The sequence below is a fragment of the Agelaius tricolor genome, unplaced genomic scaffold, assembly GCF_023055355.1.
Source record: "Agelaius tricolor isolate 1412-34295 unplaced genomic scaffold, bAgeTri1.0.p SCAF_54, whole genome shotgun sequence".
In the NCBI taxonomy this organism is placed as follows: Eukaryota; Metazoa; Chordata; class Aves; order Passeriformes; family Icteridae; genus Agelaius; species Agelaius tricolor.
Window position 1 is genome coordinate 1,059,665 of NW_027269314.1, and position 17,134 is coordinate 1,076,798.

A 17,134-nucleotide genomic window follows, 5' to 3' on the forward strand; every position below is an offset into this window, starting at 1 on the left:
TGGGAATCCTCATTTCCAGGACTTTAGGAGAGCTGGATTCAGAAGTGGGATCAATCATTGTATTCTCCTTTCCAAGGGATCCGATTGGATCCTTGCCATGTTTCCCTGGCTGTGATTTGTGGGGTGGTTGCACAGGTGTCTCCATGGGTTTTCCCACCGGGAATGGCATCCCTGTGCCCAGCAGGGTTTGTGGTGATGGATTTGGGAATGGAGGCTGTGCTGCTCCGGCTCCTCCTGGCCGGAACCCATCCCTGTGGGATTCACTCTGCTCTCTTCCCTGTGGCAGAAGATGGAAAACCCCCGAATCCGCACCTGGGGCCGGCAGAGGAGCGGCTGGCCCTGGCCGCCCTCCGGAAGCAGGGATTGGTTCCGGAGCACGTGGAGACCCGGCGCCTTTACAGCCCCCTCCAGCCGGACATCGAGCAGGTGGGTCCTGGAATGTGGCCGGGATGAGCCCGGGATGAGCCCGGGATGAGCCCGGGAGCGGCGTCTCCTGATCCAGCCATATCCAGGGGGAGAATCCTGCTGGGAATGTCTGCCCTGGGATATGGGATGTTCTCAGGGAGGGGAGGTGGTTGCTCCCTTCAGCATGTGCTCCAATTTTTTTAAAATTAAATTTACCTTAATTTAGTTTAAGTTAATTTAATTTTACATTTTCGGTCTTGAAGTCCTACTCAGAATTCTTCTCCCAGAATCCCGGGATCACTGAGGTTGGAAAAGCCCTCCAAGGTCTTTGAGTCCAAGCTGTGCCCCATGCCCACCTTGGCACTGGGTGCCACATCCAGGAATTCCTTGGACACCTCCAGGGATGGGGACTCCAAACCTCCCTGGGCCCTTCCAAGGCCTGAGCACCCTTTCCATGGGGAAATTCCTGCTGGTGTCCAACCTGAGCCTCCCCTGGCACAGCCTGAGGCCGTTCCCTCTTTTCCTGTTATTCCCTGGGATCAGATCCCAACTCCCACCTGGTTCCAACATTCCGGGCAGTTGTGGAGAGCCAGAAGGTTTTGCCCCTGATCCCTGTTTTTTCCAGGCCTGGGCCCCTTTCCCAGCTCCCTCAGCTTTTCCTGGTGCCCCAGCCCCTTTCCCACCTCCCTCAGCTGCTCCTCAGGATTCACATCCATCAGCACATTCCCAGCTATCCCCCAAATAACTTCAAAATAACCTTTAATGCCCCTTTTCTATGGTGGAATCTTCCCTTCCCACTCAAGGGTCCCGGATCTCCATGGGGAGGTTCCGGTGTTCCAGTTTGGAATCTCCCAAGGTTTCAGGCTCCGTTTCTCCATGCAGGGAAAGCTCCAGATGTGGGTGGATCTGTTTCCCAAATCCCTGGGACATCCCGGCCCCCCTTTCAACGTCACTCCACGCAAAGCCAAGAGGTAACTTCCCATTTCCTCCTCATCTTTTCTTTGGGAAAGGAGTCGGGAATGCTTGGAAGCTTCGGGTGGGGATGGATTCGCCCACCTGGATGAGGGACAGGTGTGGGATCATCTCCAGGGAAATCCATCAGTGGGACAACCAGGCTTCCAGGTGGATGAGTTTTCCACCCTCTCATGGTTTTATTCCCGGGATTTTCCAGGTTCTACCTGCGCTGCATCATCTGGAACGCCAAGGACGTGATCCTGGATGACCTCAGCATCACCGGGGAGAAGATGAGCGACATCTACGTCAAAGGGTGAGTGTCCCGCTCCGGAGCCTCCGGAATTCCAGAGGCTGGAGGTGCAGGAGCAGCAGGGAAGGAGTTAAGGTGGTCCTTGGATTGGTATTGCTGGGATAGACTTGGATTCTGCCGGGATGGAGGAACCATCATGGCTCTCCAGTTATGGATCCGTGAATTTCCAGCTGTGGATTCACATCTCCAAGTACGGATCCACACCCCTCCAGTTGTGGATCCACCCCTTTCCAACTATTGATCCATACCTCTCCAGCTATGGATCCATACCTCTCCAACTATGGATCCACACCTCTCCAATCATGGATCCACCTCTCCAGTCATGGATCCACACATCTCCAGACATGGATCCACACATTTCCAACTGTGGATCCACCTTTTTCCAGCCATGGATCCACACATCTCCAATCATGTATCCACCCCTTTCCAACCATGGATCCACACCTCTCCAGCCATGGATCCACACCTCCCTATCCCTGGATCCAGAGATGGAGATGTGTCTTTCTGGAAGCTCGGCTGAGCTCACAACCTTTTTCTTCGCTCCTCTGGGATGATCCCGTGTCAGTATTTTTCTTTGGACTACTTGGATGTTCCCATAGTGGGATAAGATGTGGGAGCAGCCTGGCCATGGGGAGAGGAGCTCGTTGTCTGCTCATTCCCGGCTCCTCTCCCAGACTTTTTCCATTCTCGCAGATCGGGTTATTTGCATGGCTGCTTTCTTCGGAATTCCCCTTATTCCTGGAAACAGTTCCTCTGGCACCTTCCCTTCCCTTCCCTTCCCTTCCCTTCCCTTCCCTTCCCCTTCCCCTTCCCCTTCCCCTTCCCCTTCCCTTCCCATTTTAGGATTTATCTTGTGTCTAAGAGTGCAATCCCAGCCAAGGAGTTCCTTTTTTTGTGCCTTTTTGGGATTTATGGGCAGGAAGAGGCGGGATTTGGGAGCAGACTGTAAATCCCTGGTTTACAATCCCGATTTTCCCCCTGTAAATCCAGAATGCCATGTGGTTTTCCTGGTATTCCCATCAAGTCCGTTGTCATCAGCTCTGGCTGAGCTGTTCCTTGTCATTTGGGGCTGCTAAAAAGTTGTGCTGCTGGAAAAATGGGAGCATCCAGGGGTTGCTCAGATCCCTTTCCCAATTTTTAGCATCCAAGAGGATCCTGCAAGGCTGGAAATGAGTACAGCCTTGCTCAGCTTCCACATCTTCCATCCCAAAGGAAAGTCATCCTGAAAAATCCTACTGGGAATGGGTGAAATGATCCTTTTTGTGCCGGAGGATCTGACTATGGATCGGGAATCCCGTGGGGACCGTTCCTTCAGTCCATTGGTGCCTCTGGAACAGGGGCTGGAACCTGCTATCCTAGACTGGATATTAGGGAAAAATTCTTCATGGAAAAGCTGTCAAGCAGTGGAAAGGGATTCCCAAGGAATGTTCAGGCTGGGAGAGCTGGGAATGTTCCCCTGGATAAGGGAAAAATCCAGGGAATCCTCAGAGTGCCTGCAGGGGCTCCAGGAGAGCTGGAGAGGGGCTGGGGACAAGGCCTGCAGGGACAGGAGCCAGGGAATGGCTCCCACTGGGAAAGGGGAGATTGGGCTGGGATCTTGGCAAGGAATTCCTGCCTGGGCTGGAATTCCCAGATTTGCTGGGGCTGCCCCTGGATCCCTGGCAGTGCCCAAGGCCAGGTTGGATCCACCTGGGACAGTGGGAGGTGTCCCTGTCCATGGATGGGGTGGGAATGGGATGATCCTTCAAACCCATCCCAAACCATTCCATGATTCCATAATTTTGGAGTTCCTAACCCCAGCACTGATTCATCTCCCATCTCTGGGACTGCTGCCTTCCCTCTCCCATTTCCAGTTTTTCCCCATCCCCGGCAGCCACCAGGATCGGGAATATTCCATTTCCCACTCACAGACATTGTGACATAGAGCGAGATCCCAAACCCTTGCCAGGATCCCGATTTTCCATGGGCTCTGTTTGTCCCTGGCAGGTGGCTGGTGGGACACGAGGAGAACAAGCAGAAGACGGATGTCCACTACAGATCCATGGGAGGAGAAGGGAATTTCAACTGGAGATTCATCTTTCCCTTCGATTATCTCCCGGCAGAGCAGATGTGCCATGTGGCCAAGAAGGTGAGTAGTCCTGGATGGAATTCCTGCATCCTCTTGGGAATTCTGGGACAGCAGCAGGAATTTCCCCATGGAAAGGGTGGTCAGGCCTTGGAAGGACCCAGGGAGGTTTGGAGTCCCCATCCCTGGAGGTGTCCAAGGAATTCCTGGATGTGGCACTCAGTGCCAAGGTGGGCATCGGGCACAGCCTGGACTGGATGGTCCTGGAGGGATTTTCCAACCTCAGTGATCCCATGATCCCTGTTTTTGCTTAGCCTCAAAATTCATGGAATATGAGGTCCCCAAAGATTCCTGCTTGCAATGGGACCATCCCTGAAACCCCTGGGATCCCAGAAAATCCCCTGGGATCCACAGAATCCCTGGGATCCCTGAACCCATTGCGATCCCCAAAAATCCCCCCATGATCCCCAAAACCCACTAAGATCCGCATCCCATCCTATTTTCCACAAAAGCAGCACCTCAGCCAGGAAGATGCTGAGCAAATTCCCCATCCCAGAAAATTCCCAGCTTCCAAAGCCAGTTCCAAGGATTGACAGAATCCCAGCCGGGGCCCATTTCACGCTTCATATCCCACAAATCCCAAGTACAGGGTGTACTACATCCAATTATCCCGCTTGGAAAAAGCCAAGACCGCCCTCCATAAACCCCTTTAAGCAAATCCATCCCGCTGTGCCGATCTGGAATCTTTTCCCACCACATGGCTTCCAACGCTGGATCCGAAAATAAACACCTTGTAAAAGCTCTCTGTAAAGGCCGGAATAATGAAGGGAAAGCCGGGTGGAGCATTCCGGCCCCGGGAATTTTTTGATCTCGCCATGTGCTGTTTGAACTCCGGCTTAGTTCCTGCGGCCGTAAAAATCCCGGCTGGAAAGGCAGGCGCTGGAAGGTGGAATTTCAATCAAAGGTTGGGAGCGGCTGTGGGGAATTGGGAGCTGCTCAAAACCACCTGTGCCCAACTGGGCTGGGAGGGAAAGAGTTTTCCAATTATTCTCCTTTGTTTGTTCCACGCCGGAGCTCCCAGGAGCGTGGCCAGGTGGATGAGGAATCATGGAATTATCAGGGAACAATTTGGGTGGGAAGGGAGCTGAAAGCTTAGGCAGTTCCATCCAGGGACAAATTCCACAATCCCAGGTGGATCCAAGCCCCAGTGTCCAGCCTGGCCTTGGGCACTGCCAGGGATGCAGGGGCAGCCCCAGCTGCTCTGGGAATTCCAGCCCAGGCAGGAATTCCTTGCCAAGATCCCAGCCCAATCTCCCCTTTCCCAGTGGGAGCCATTCCCTGGCTCCTGTCCCTGCAGGCCTTGTCCCCAGCCCCTCTCCAGCTCTCCTGGAGCCCCTGCAGGCACTCTGAGGATTCCCTGGAGTTTTCCCTTCCAATTCCAGCAATCCCAACTCTTCCAGCCTTTCCCACGGCAGAGCTGCTCCATCACTCTGATTATCCTGGTGCCTCCTCTGGATCGCTCCAAGAGCTCCGGGTCCTTCCCGTGCTGGGAATGCCAGAGCTGGAATTCCCGTAGGTGGGGGCTCCATGGGTTGTCCCAACTCAGGCTGCAAATATTCTCTCCAAAAAAACCAAGGATGCCCCTGGATAAAAGGGTGGCCGTGACATTTTTGTTTGATGTGAACACCTGCGGTGTTTGGAAGCCTGGAAATCCAGGGAAAACCCAGGAAAACGCAGGTGCCACTCTTTTTCCTGCTTTTCTGAACCTTCCAACCACTCCAGGATGGTTTTCCATAACTTTCCTGGCTGGATTAATGTTATCAGGATTTTTCTTCTCCTTCTGAGAGGGGAATTTCTCCCAGTCTGAGTTTCTAAAATAGTTCCATGGAAGAGAAATATCCCCATCCTTAGGACAGCTCTTCGGAAAACATGGAAATGCTTTTTTAGTGCTTTTCTCAGCATTCCTTTGGAATTTCCATCTTTGTTCCCACTTTTTTTGGTGCCATCTTTCTCTTCCATCCCTGGAAAACTCAAACCATGTTGGCTGCATGGGAAGAGCACATTCCCAGGTTTTTTAGTCCTGCAGGAAAACAGTTTCTGGGATGGAAAATGAGAAAATCATGGAATGATTTAGGATGGAAAAGCCTTCTAAGATCACCAGCTCTGCCAAAGCCAGCACTGACCACGTCCCCAGGTGCCAGAGGGATTTTGAATCATTCCAGGGATGGACATTCCGTCATTTCCCTGGGCAGCCTCTGCAGGGCTGGAAAACCCTTTCCATGAAGGAATTTTCCCTAAAATCCAACCTAAACTGGAAATTTAAACTTTGGATTCCCAGTTAAGCCTCTTATGGGATGGGCCACGGGACAGCCAGGACAATCCGAGGTCACCTGGATGTGGATCCCATTTTCCCAGGCATCCGCTCAGGGAAGAGCTCGACTCCCACATCCCGCAGGTGCCACGGGGCGGAAAATGCATGGAATTAGTTTGGGAATGTTCAGCTTCCTGTGCCAATTCCAGCAGCAGCTGGACGTGGTTGCCAGATCTGGATCCGGGAAGCTCTTCAGTAGTAGGAAAGGGTTTGCATGGAATGTCGGAGCAAATGGCAGCTCCATGGATGTGCCAGGTCTGGTTCTGGGATTCTTATGGACACAGATGGGCTGGAGCGTGGCCAGGGAAGGGAACGGAGCTGGGAAATGGCTGGAGAATCCCTGAGGGAGCTGGGCAGGGGCTCAGCCTGGAGAAAAGGAAGATCCGGGGGGCCCTTGTGGCTCTCCACAACTTCCTGGAATGTTGGAACCAGGTGGGAGTTGGGATCTGATCCCAGGGGATAACAGGAAAAGAGGGAACCGGCCTCAGGCTGTGCCAGGGGAGGCTCAGGTTGGACACCAGCAGGAATTTCCCCATGGAAAGGGTGCTCAGGCCTTGGAAGGGCCCAGGGAGGTTTGGAGTCCCCATCCCTGGAGGTGTCCAAGGAATTCCTGGATGTGGCACTCAGTGCCAAGGTGGGCATCGGGCACAGCTTGGACTGGATGATCCTGGAGGGATTTTCCAGCCTCAGGGATTCTGTGACATCCAAGGGGAGTCTCCTGCATGTCCGGGACTCCCAAATTCCTGCAGGATGCGCCTGAAACGGGACTTTTTGGTAGCAAACTTCCTCTCCTTCCCAAAACTCAGATTTCCTCCTTTGTATTCTGGAGCACATCCACAGGGCAGGAGAAATGCAGCCCCGTCAACGCTTTCCTGGGAATCGGAGCCGATTTTTTCCCTGCTGCTTTATCCACAAAAATCCATAAAATACCCCCGAGACTCCCCTCGCTTGGAAAACAAACCCCCAAACAATAATTCCAGCCTTTTTTTCCCCGCGGTTTGGACAAGGCCGGGATATAAATTTCGCACTCCGGGTTGTTTTTATAGGGAATGTTCGGAGCTAGATTTAATCATGGAAGTGAATTTCACGCTGCCTTGAAAGGGACCCATAAACTTCTCTCGGCATCAAATTCCCCCTTCCCAATTCCCTGTTCCTTTTCCTGCCTTTCCAGCGGAGCTCTGGGTGTCCCCAGCTGGACGGGGCTCGGAGCAGGGAGGTTTTGTCTCCAGCCAAGTGATATTTTATGGTGTTTTTCCACAAAAAAAAAAAAAAAAAAAGGGAATTTGGAGAAATGGAGCATTGAATTCCCACCTGGAAAGGGTCGAGCCCCACCTGAGTTATCCCTGGAATGCCGGGATGTTGTTCTGAGGGATTGGGATGCAGAGGGTGCAGAGCCAAGGTTTCGTTCCCTTTTCCCTTGGATATTGCAGTGGGAAGGAGGGAAGGTGGAGTCGCAAAGTCTGCCGGGTTTGCCAGCAGTTCCATGGAATTGTGGAGTGGTTTGGAATGGGAAGGACCTTAAAGCCCATCCAGGGACACCTCCCACTGTCCCAGGTGAATCCAAGCCCCAATGTCCAACCTGGCCTTGGACACTGCCAGGGATCCAGGGGCAGCCCCAGCAAATCTGGGAATTCCATCCCAGCTCCTCCCCACCCTCACAGCCTGGAATTCCTTCCCAAGATCCCATCCAACCTTTCCTTCAGCTTCATTATCCCGAGGGCACGGATCCAGATGGGATAGGTTGGAGATGATCCCAAGTGCGAGGTTTTCCTCAAGTTTGGCTCTGTGTGGATGGGATGGGGCAATGAGAAATTCCAACGAATCCTTGGGAAGTTGCATCAGCCCAGAAGGGAGTGTGGGATGCACCTGGAGCATGGACACATCCATGGAATGCGGGAATGATGGGATGAACCTCTGAGCCAGGAATTCACTGGGAAGAAGAGGCACCTGGAGGACATGGAGCTTGTGGAAATTTCCTTTCCAGGGAATATTCCATCTGGGAAATGAGATAGTCTTGAAGGTCCCTTTCAGCGTGAACAGATCTGGAATTCCATATTTAATTCCCCCTTTTCCAAGCCAAGCTTGGGAACCTGGATTTCTCCTGGAAGGGACAATCCAAAGGAGCTGGTGGTGTTCACCTTGGACATGGATCTTCTGCCACCTTGGAATTTTCCAGCCCCTCCTGAGGTCATCCCAGCTTTGTTATCCAGGGATCCATGGCTCGTGGATCCCTATGGATCCCTTCTTTCCCCATTTTCTGGGAAAAGGCAGAATCAACGTCAACTCTTCCCCTTTTTTTAGCAATTTTAATTCAAAACGCCAGGAAAAGCTGGGGAAAAATCCCCCTGGATGAACATCCATCCCAACCCACTGCAACCAGCAGAGGGGAGAGAGGGAATTTTCCATGGACTTCCTTTGGGATTTCTGGATTATTCAGTATCTCAAATGCATCCATAAAATGCTCCAATGCAAAATTCCTGGCACGTTTTCCCAAAACCGGGCAGGGAACGGAGCGAAATTGAAACAGAACCATCCAGGGGGATCTCTTAAAACGAATCCAATGGGATTGGAGTGCCCACGGACTCCCAGCTGGAATATTTGTGTTCCTATGGAATGTGACACGTTTTTCCTCCTTTTTTATAATTTAATATTGGATGAAATAATGAATCCAAGTCCTGGGGTGAATTTATGGAGCGAGGGATGAATAACGCTGGAGTTTCCTGGTTTTAATTAAATCCCGTCATTTCTGACACTTCCAGGAGGAATTGCCACCAGAACACCCTTGGAGGGGTGTCAGGAATCCCGCTGGGATTTTCCTGCTCTTTGCTGGAGCCAGGAATAACAATCCCAACAATGCCTCAGCCTTGGGTGGGATTTTGTCTTTCTCCTTTATCCCAAAATTTCTTTTTTGGACATCAAGAGGAATTTTTTAAGTGGAAAGGATGGTCAGGCTTAGGAAGTGCCCAGCGAGAGTTGGAGTCTTCATCCCCGGAGGTGTTCAAGGAATTCCTGGATGCTGAGGTGCGGATTTGGCACAGTTTGGACTCGTTGATCCCAAAAGGCTTTTCCAACCTCAGGGGGTCTGGGATTCTTAATCCTAACTCCTAGGCATCCCAACAGTGGTGTTAGATCCCTGTTGGAAAAAATTCCTGGTTTCACACATGGAAATGGTGACGTGGATGCCGCTTCCCAGGCAGTGGATATTCCTTTCTCTGGGGTGCAGAACTCATGGATAACTTGGGAATGTTCCCCTGGAGAAGGGAAAACTCCAGGGAATCCTCAGCGTGCCTGGAGGGGCTCCAGGAGAGCTGGAGAGGGGCTGGGGACAAGGCCTGCAGGGACAGGAGCCAGGGAATGGCTCCCACTGGGAAAGGGGAGATTGGGCTGGGATCTTGGCAAGGAATTCCTGCCTGGGCTGGAATTCCCAGATTTGCTGGGGCTGCCCCTGGATCCCTGGCAGTGTCCCAGGCCAAGCTGGACACTGGGGCTTGGATTCACCTGGGACAGTGGGAGGTGTCCCTGCCCATGGGATGGGCTGAGTTTTCAGCTCCGTTCCCTCCCAAAGTGTTCCATGATTCCATGATTTTGTTCCCCACTGTGAGCAGTGCCAGAGGAGCCTGGAGCAGTCTGAGGGATGTTTTGGGGCTTGGAGCAACCACTTTGGTATCAGGAGATTCCTGGGATACAACGGAATCTTCCTTTCCCCACATCCATGCTCCATTAATAAATTCGGGAGCCGCCGGTGGCCCGAAGGTGGAACTGGCATTTGATGGCCTCTGATTGTCCCGCTGCCTGTGGCAGAGGTGGGAGCAGATCGAAGCCATGGTGGATCTGGAAGGGAAGGAATCCTTGGGAATTCCCTGCTGGAAGTGCTGATTTAGGTGTCAATCCCACATTTTTCCGTGAATTAAGAGGAAGGTGAAGTTTGGCAGCGCCGACACTCAACGCTTGTTCGTTTCACCTTGGAGAGTCATCCTCACTGGAAATGTGGGAATTTCTGTCACTCCTAAGAATCCTGTTTGGGATCCCATGGAGCCATGTCCTAAATTGCATTAAATTGAATTAAATTATTTAAATAAAATTAATTACATTAATTTAAATAATTAAATTAATGCATAAATTGTTGCCAAAACCTTCCAGAAGCATCTTGGGTTTTCCACTGATTATCCTTATCCAAGAGTTTTCCAGAGCCTGTGCTCCTGCAGATCCACAGCAGGACACCCCAGGAATTCCAGGATTTCCAGAGCCAGGCTCTGCCCAGCTCTCCTGATTAATCTTTCATTTTCCCGTGGTTTCTTTCCTGGTGGGATTTTAGGAACACTTCTGGAGCTTGGACAAGACGGAAAACAAGATCCCACCCCAGCTGATCCTCCAGATCTGGGACAACGACAAGTTCTCCTTCGACGACTACTTGGGTAAGTTGGGAATTTCTGGGACCCATCCCAAAAAAAGGGGGAAACATCACCAGCACAGGTTGTGTGGACAAGCTGTGGCTGCTCCTGGATCCCTGGGAGTGTCCAAGGCCAGGCTGGATGGGGCTTGGAGCCACCTGGGACAGTGGAAGTTGGGAGTTTGGATTGGGATGGCTGGGGTGGCCCAAACTCCCATGGGATCAAGGGAACATTCCACGTCTTAAGGCTTTTCCCACTGAGATGTCCCACCTGGAATGTTCTTCCCTGCAGGATCCATCCAGATGGATCTCAACAAGATGCCCAAGCCTGCCAAGACGGCGGAAAAGTGTTCCCTGGATCTCGTGGATGATTCCCTGTCCTCCGGCCGCTCCGTGTCCCTCTTCGAGCAGAAAACCGTCAAGGGCTGGTGGCCCTGCGTGGCCGAGCAGAGCCAGCAGAAGATCCTGGCGGTAAAGTGACCTCTCCGTGTTTTTCCTTGGATCCTTCACTCCAATTCCCACTTCCCTGGAAGTGTCCAAGGCTTTAAATCCCTTCCCAATCCAAACCGTTCCAGAATTCCCTGAAATCTTCATTCAGTTCAAGCCAGGGCAAGAAATTCCGTTTCCAGCTGGAGATTTTGTGGATCCAGCCAGATCCACTGTGGTTGGCTGGAAGTTTTCCGGCACCGTACAGAGGAATGATCGGTTTTGTGGGATTTTCACCCAGGGTTTTGGAACGTGCCACCAAATTTGATTCCCTATCACGACTATTCCCAACAATCTTGTGTCCTAAACACCTGGAAAAAATTCCAGCTGTCCCAGTGATAATTTTGAAGGTGTCTGGGCTCCTGTTCCAGGTTTTGGTGGCTGTTCCATGCAGGTGAGGGAATCCAGGCAGGGAATTTGGTGATTCAACCAAAAAACCCTGAACTGGTTCCAGGGAAATGGGGAATCAGGGAATTGGGAAAGACTGGATGTGGAACTCGGTGATGGTGGGTCACAGCTTGGACTTGATCCCAGAGGGTTTTCCAGCCTCAGCAATCCTGGGGTTCTGTGGTTGCCCAAATCTGGGTGTCAGTGGGATCCGGGATTTCCTGGAATATCTCCAGTGACAGGTGAGGGATCTTGGACTCCTGGCATCCTCGTGGTCGTTGTTGGGAGTGGTTCGGTTCTGCTCACAGCATATTTTCTTCCCCTATTCCCTATTTTCCATCCCACGTTCATTCCTCACCTTTCCCCCCTGTTTTTGGGGATAATAAATGAGTTTTTGTTTAACCCATCCAGGGCAAACTGGAGATGACTTTGGAAATCGTGGCGGAACAGGAGCACGAGGAGCGTCCCGCCGGGATGGGACGGGATGAGCCCAACATGAACCCCAGGCTGGAGGATCCCAAGTAAGAACATCCCGAATGGAAAAGCAGCCACCGGGGCACGGAATTCTCAAGGACCAAATGGGAATTCTGTGTTTCCAGCTGCAGGGAACTGGGCTGAACTGGGTTTGCACCTGGGGGGGAGTGGGACGGAGGTCTGGAGAACAAATTCTGTGGGGCTGGGAAGCTGGTCTGGAGCACCAGTCCAGGGGGACTGGGAGGCTGGTATGGACGATGAATCCATTGGGATTTGGAAGCTGGTCTGGAGCACCAGTCCAGGGGGACTGGGAGTCTGGTCTGGACCATGAATCCATTGGGATTTGGAAGCTGGTCTGGAGCACCAGGGAGGGCACAGGTGGGATGTATCCAGGAAGATGGAAGAGCTGAGACAGTCCGGGGTCATTTGAAGGTTAATCTGGAGCATGAATCCAGTGGGATTGGGAGTCTGGTCTGGATCACCAAGGAGCATGTTGGTGGGGCATACCCAGAGGGATGGAAAGCTGACACATTCCAGTGGGATTGGGAGGCTGGTCTGGTTCACCAGTCCAGTGGGATTGGGAAACTGGCCTGGATCACCAGTTCAGTGGGACTGGGAGGCTGGCCTGGATCACCAATCCAGTGGGATTGGGAGGCTGGCCTGGATCACCAATCCAGTGGGACTTGGGAGACAGGTCTGGACCACCAAGAACATTCATGGGATGTGTCCAGAAAGATGATAGACCTGAGAGCAGTGGGATTCTGGACCATGAATCCATTTGGATTGGGAGGTTGGTCTGGATCACCAGTCCAGCAGGATTTGGGAGTCTGGCCTGGACCACCAGGGTGGGCCTTGATGGGACATCCCCGGAGGGATGAGGAGCTGCCACATTCCAGTGGGACTGGGAAACTGGATGGCCAAATCCAGTGGGATTTCGAGGCTGGTCTGGGACCTTCAAGGCGGGCGGGACCGGGGATCCAGGAGGACAAAATTCCGAGGCGACCTGCCCTTCCCTTGGCTCCAGGCGTCCCGAGACCTCCTTCCTGTGGTTCACGTCCCCGTACAAGACCCTGAAGTTCATCCTGTGGCGCCGCTACAAGTGGGTGCTGATCCTGGCCGTCCTCCTCTTCATCCTGCTGCTTTTCCTGGGAATCTTCGTCTATGCCTTCCCGGTACGGAGCGGCTGGGATTGGCACCGAGGGATCTGAGGGGTGGTGGATTCAGCGGGATGGAAAATTCCATGCTGGGGAACACAACGGGTTAAAAAGGGCCATTTCTGGGGTTTGGGATTCTCGTGGGAAAAATATGGAGGGGTTGGAGCGTGGCCAGGGATGGGAATGGAGTTGGGAAGGGGCTGGAGCACCAGGAAAAGCGGAGGGAAAGGGGCACATCCTGGATAAAAGCCAGGATCAGTGGGGACCTTCTCGCTCTCCGCAATTCCCGGAAAGTTTGGAGCCAGGTGGGATTTGGGATCTGCTCCCAGGGAACAACAGGACAAGAGGGAACGGCCTCAAGTTGTTCCAAGGGAATTTTAGGCTGGATATTAAGGAAAATCCCTCGTGGAAAGCTGTGTCCAGCCCTGGAGCAGTGGTGGAGACCCCATCCATGGAATTATTCCAAAAACATCCGGATGTGGTGTTTGAGGACATGGATAATGATGAACAAGGGTTGGGGCTCTTTTCCAACCTCAACAATTCCATGATATCAGGAATGGTGGAGATCCCAAAAAAAAAACATGGGAAGGGCATTCCTGGCATGTCCTGAGCAGCACCAAGTGCTGGGACGGATCCCAGGATTTTCTGGGATGCAGAGGGAAAAAATCTGGGATAGCTTTGCCTCCCCCGGTTGCCTTTGGGATAATTCCATGGAGCTGCTGGCTGGATTTGTCCTTGGAATAAATGAGGATGGGGCAGGGCTGGGGGAGCCTCTCCCTGCTGGAAAACTCTGCATTCCGGAAAATTCCTGGCACAGCTTCGGGAATGCTCCAGGACCCCTTTCCCAAGGGGCAGAACGGGTGATGTCCCAAATTTTGTGGGATCGTGGAAAAAGGAGCTGTAGGGATACGGGGCCAAGAGTTGGGTGGTGAATCCATGAGATTTGTGGGAATCCCAGAGGATGGGAAGGAGCAGCGGGATGCAGAGGAGAGGAGGAGGCTCCAGCAAACCAAGGAAAACTGGGAATGCTTCCCACTGGTTGGACACTGGGATGGTGCTGGAGGGAGGGGCCAAATTTATTCCAAGGGTTTGAAGAGGTGGGAATTTCTCTTAAAAATTTTGGGAAGAGCAACTAAAATCCAGGAATGACTCCTGCTACTTGTTAAATTCTTCCAGTCATTCCCTTATTTTTCAGATCATTCCCTCATTTTTTCCAGTGATTCCCTCATTTTTCCAGTGATTCCCTTATTTTTCCAATGATTCCCTCATTTTCCAATCATTCCCTCATTTTCCCAAGGATTCCCTTATTTTTCCAATGATTCCCTCATTTTCCAATCATTCCCTCATTTTCCCAAGGATTCCCTCATTTTTCCAAGGATTTCCTTATTTTTTCCAGTGATTCCCTCATTTTTCCAACGATTCCCATGTTTTTCCATCCTTCCAGAACTACGCTGCTATGAAACTGGTGAAACCTTTCAACTGAAGCTGCTTCCGTGCCTGCCTGGGAATTTTGGGAAGGAATTTGGGAAAAATTTGGGAAGCGGAGAAAGAACAACCTCGTCCAGGCCTCCAGCTGCTGCCAAAGACTCTGCTTCCCTTCGGAATTCCACCTGGGAAGCGTCACCTCACCGAAGCCTCCACCAAAATATTCCTGGTTTTCCAGCCTCCTGTGTTTTGTTTGAGTTTTCCTGCTGCTCTGGTTGGTAAATCCCAAATTCCAGTGAAAATCTGAGGAGGGGGCAGGGAAAGGAACCTTTCCATCCAGAAGTTGGGAACGTGCAGAGGATTCTCAGGGCAAGATTTGGGATTTGCCGGCCTGAGCAAATCCCACGGATTCTGAGCACTTTTCCCTCTCTGATCCAGCCTTGGTTTCCCTTTTCCATGTGCTATCCCATTTATGCATTGTAAACCTGTGGAAAATGTGTTGGAAAACCGGAATCCCTGGGATGACACGTCGCATTCCCAAAGCTGGAATCTTGGGAATGGGAAAGGCTGTGGTGCAAAACCTGGGATTTGGAGTTGGTGCTCCACAAAATCCCAGTTTCTCATGGATTTTGAGGCCTTTGCACTCCTTTCATGGAATTCTGGAGCTGGTTTTCCCTTGGCGCTGCTCCGCAATCCCACAGGTCTCCCATTCCACCTCGGAGAGGAATCCCGGGAACAGCTGGGCTTTGATTTCCTCCCCTCCCACTGTCTCCCAGCCACTTTTTTGGGAATTCTCGGTCTTTTTAGTGTCAGTATTTGCAGAATCCCAGAATCCCTGAGGTTGGAAAAGACCTTTGGGATCATCCAGTCCAAGCTGTGCCTGATCCCCACTGAGCGCCACATCCGGGAATTCCTTGGACACCTCCAGGGATGGGGACTCCAAACCTCCCTGGGCACTTCCAAGGCCTGAGCACCCTTTCCATGAGGAAATTCCTGCTGATTCCTCCTGTCCATCTGGAGCCTCTCCTGGGACAACCCGAGGCCGTTCCCTCTTTTCCTGTTATTCCCTGGGATCAGATCCCAACTCCCACCTAACTCCAAATGTTCAGGGATTTGTGCGGAGCCAGAAGGTCCCTCCTGATCCTCCTTTTCTCCAGGCTGAGCCTCACTGATATTCCTTTAAAATCGGCCATTTTCCCTTGTGTTCCCAAAGATTCTTATGGAAAACATCCCAAACCATCCTCGCCGCTGCCCGGCATTAATGGAGCGAAAAACCTGTCCCGGGGTGGGATTTGCTTTCCAAACAAATCCGTGATCCACAACCTGCTCGGCCTCCCACGGATCCGACGGGAATGCTGGGACATTCCTGCTTTTGCCGTTCCCTCCTCCTGTCCCCGGAGTGGGATGATCCCGTGGGATGGGGCACTTGGGGGTTTGTGACCTTGGCAGCGTCAGACTCGAGCCTAGAGGTCTGTCCCACCCTGGATGGTTCCATAATTCCACGATTCCCAGGGTTTTTCCAGTGCTGGAAGGATGTTAATCCTCAAATTCTCGTTCTCCAAGGAATCTTCTCCCGCTTTCCCACCAGGAAAATCCCATTAATATCTGGCTTCTCCAGCACCTTTGCTGATTCGGGATCTTCCCATCCTCCCTTCGGCAGGACGAGATCTATCCTTGATTCCATGTTTTCCTTGGAGCTGTGGCTGCTCCAAACGAGCGAGGAGCTGGGAAAAGTGATCCCGAGGGATCAGTTTCCCGGGAAAAAGCCGCTGATGGCAGCTCCTGCCCTGCTCTGGCCGGGATTTTAAACCCGTGCTTAAAAAAATAGGGAAAAATATTTTAGTTGCTTTGTTGGATGGGGATGTAATCCATGGGGGATCAAATCCCGGGATTCTCATTGGAACATCTCCCACATTGCACAGGGCAGCTCCTTCTCCATGTTTTCCGCACGGAAAACGCACGGCTTTGGGATTTATAGGGATTTATAGGGATTTATAACCCCATCCCTGCTGCTGAGCTTTGGCTGATCCGTGGCCCCTTCCCAAAAGTTGGAGCGGAGGAATTGGCTCCGGATTTGCACATCCCAGGCCGGAGGTTTCATTTTCCGTCGTTAAATGCTTCGTTTTCCTTTGGTTTTTTTTCCCTAAAAGCCTCCCAACCCCATTCCCACCCCCATCCCTGTTTACAGCCACCATCAAACCACCCGGATTCACTCCAGTTTTCCAGAGGTTTTATTATCCCAAAGGATCTGAGGAGCTGAGGACAAAAGTTGCTTCTGTTTGGCCCCTGCTTGGGATTTGGGGGATCCCTGCTTGGGATTGGGAATTTGGGTTTTATGGGAATGTTGGTCCCTGCTCCTTTCCCACCGGGATCCAGCTGTGCCAGAGGGAGTCTGGGATTCCCTGAGTGCTCTCCTGGAACCCACAGTGGGAATTCAGGTCCAACATCTCTTTGGATTTTTGAGGATTCTGAGATTTCCCATCCTGGTGTAATTCCCTGTGATCCCAACCCAAAAAATCCTGGAGCCAAGAGCCCCAAATGGATGCGTGATCGATGTTGGAATGCCAAATGTGGGATGCTCATCCCCCATCCCATTGGGAACGCCGCTGTCTATCCCAGAAAGACAAGGAATCAAAATCCATCCGCGGGTTTCCTTTGGAACGTCCAAGGCCAGCTTGGATAAGGGGTTGTGGAATGCCTGGAATGGGCATGG

At 52.1% G+C, this 17,134-nt stretch overlaps 1 protein-coding gene across 7 annotated transcripts in view; it reads left to right on the forward strand.

The window, feature by feature from the left end:
- DYSF (dysferlin) overlaps window positions 1-16,400 on the forward strand; it is a 73,549-nt gene extending 57,149 nt beyond the window's left edge. For all 7 annotated transcript variants that reach the window (XM_071455904.1, XM_071455905.1, XM_071455906.1 and 4 more), the window contains 9 exons: window positions 287-426; window positions 1,288-1,376; window positions 1,577-1,672; window positions 3,656-3,797; window positions 10,421-10,520; window positions 10,788-10,966; window positions 11,780-11,889; window positions 12,867-13,014; window positions 14,441-16,400. In XM_071455904.1, coding sequence (XP_071312005.1) covers window positions 287-426; window positions 1,288-1,376; window positions 1,577-1,672; window positions 3,656-3,797; window positions 10,421-10,520; window positions 10,788-10,966; window positions 11,780-11,889; window positions 12,867-13,014; window positions 14,441-14,479 — 1,043 coding nt within the window. In that variant the 3' untranslated portion in view covers window positions 14,480-16,400. The remainder of the gene's footprint in view (window positions 1-286; window positions 427-1,287; window positions 1,377-1,576; window positions 1,673-3,655; window positions 3,798-10,420; window positions 10,521-10,787; window positions 10,967-11,779; window positions 11,890-12,866; window positions 13,015-14,440) is intronic.
- The last annotated feature ends 734 nt before the right edge of the window (window positions 16,401-17,134 follow it).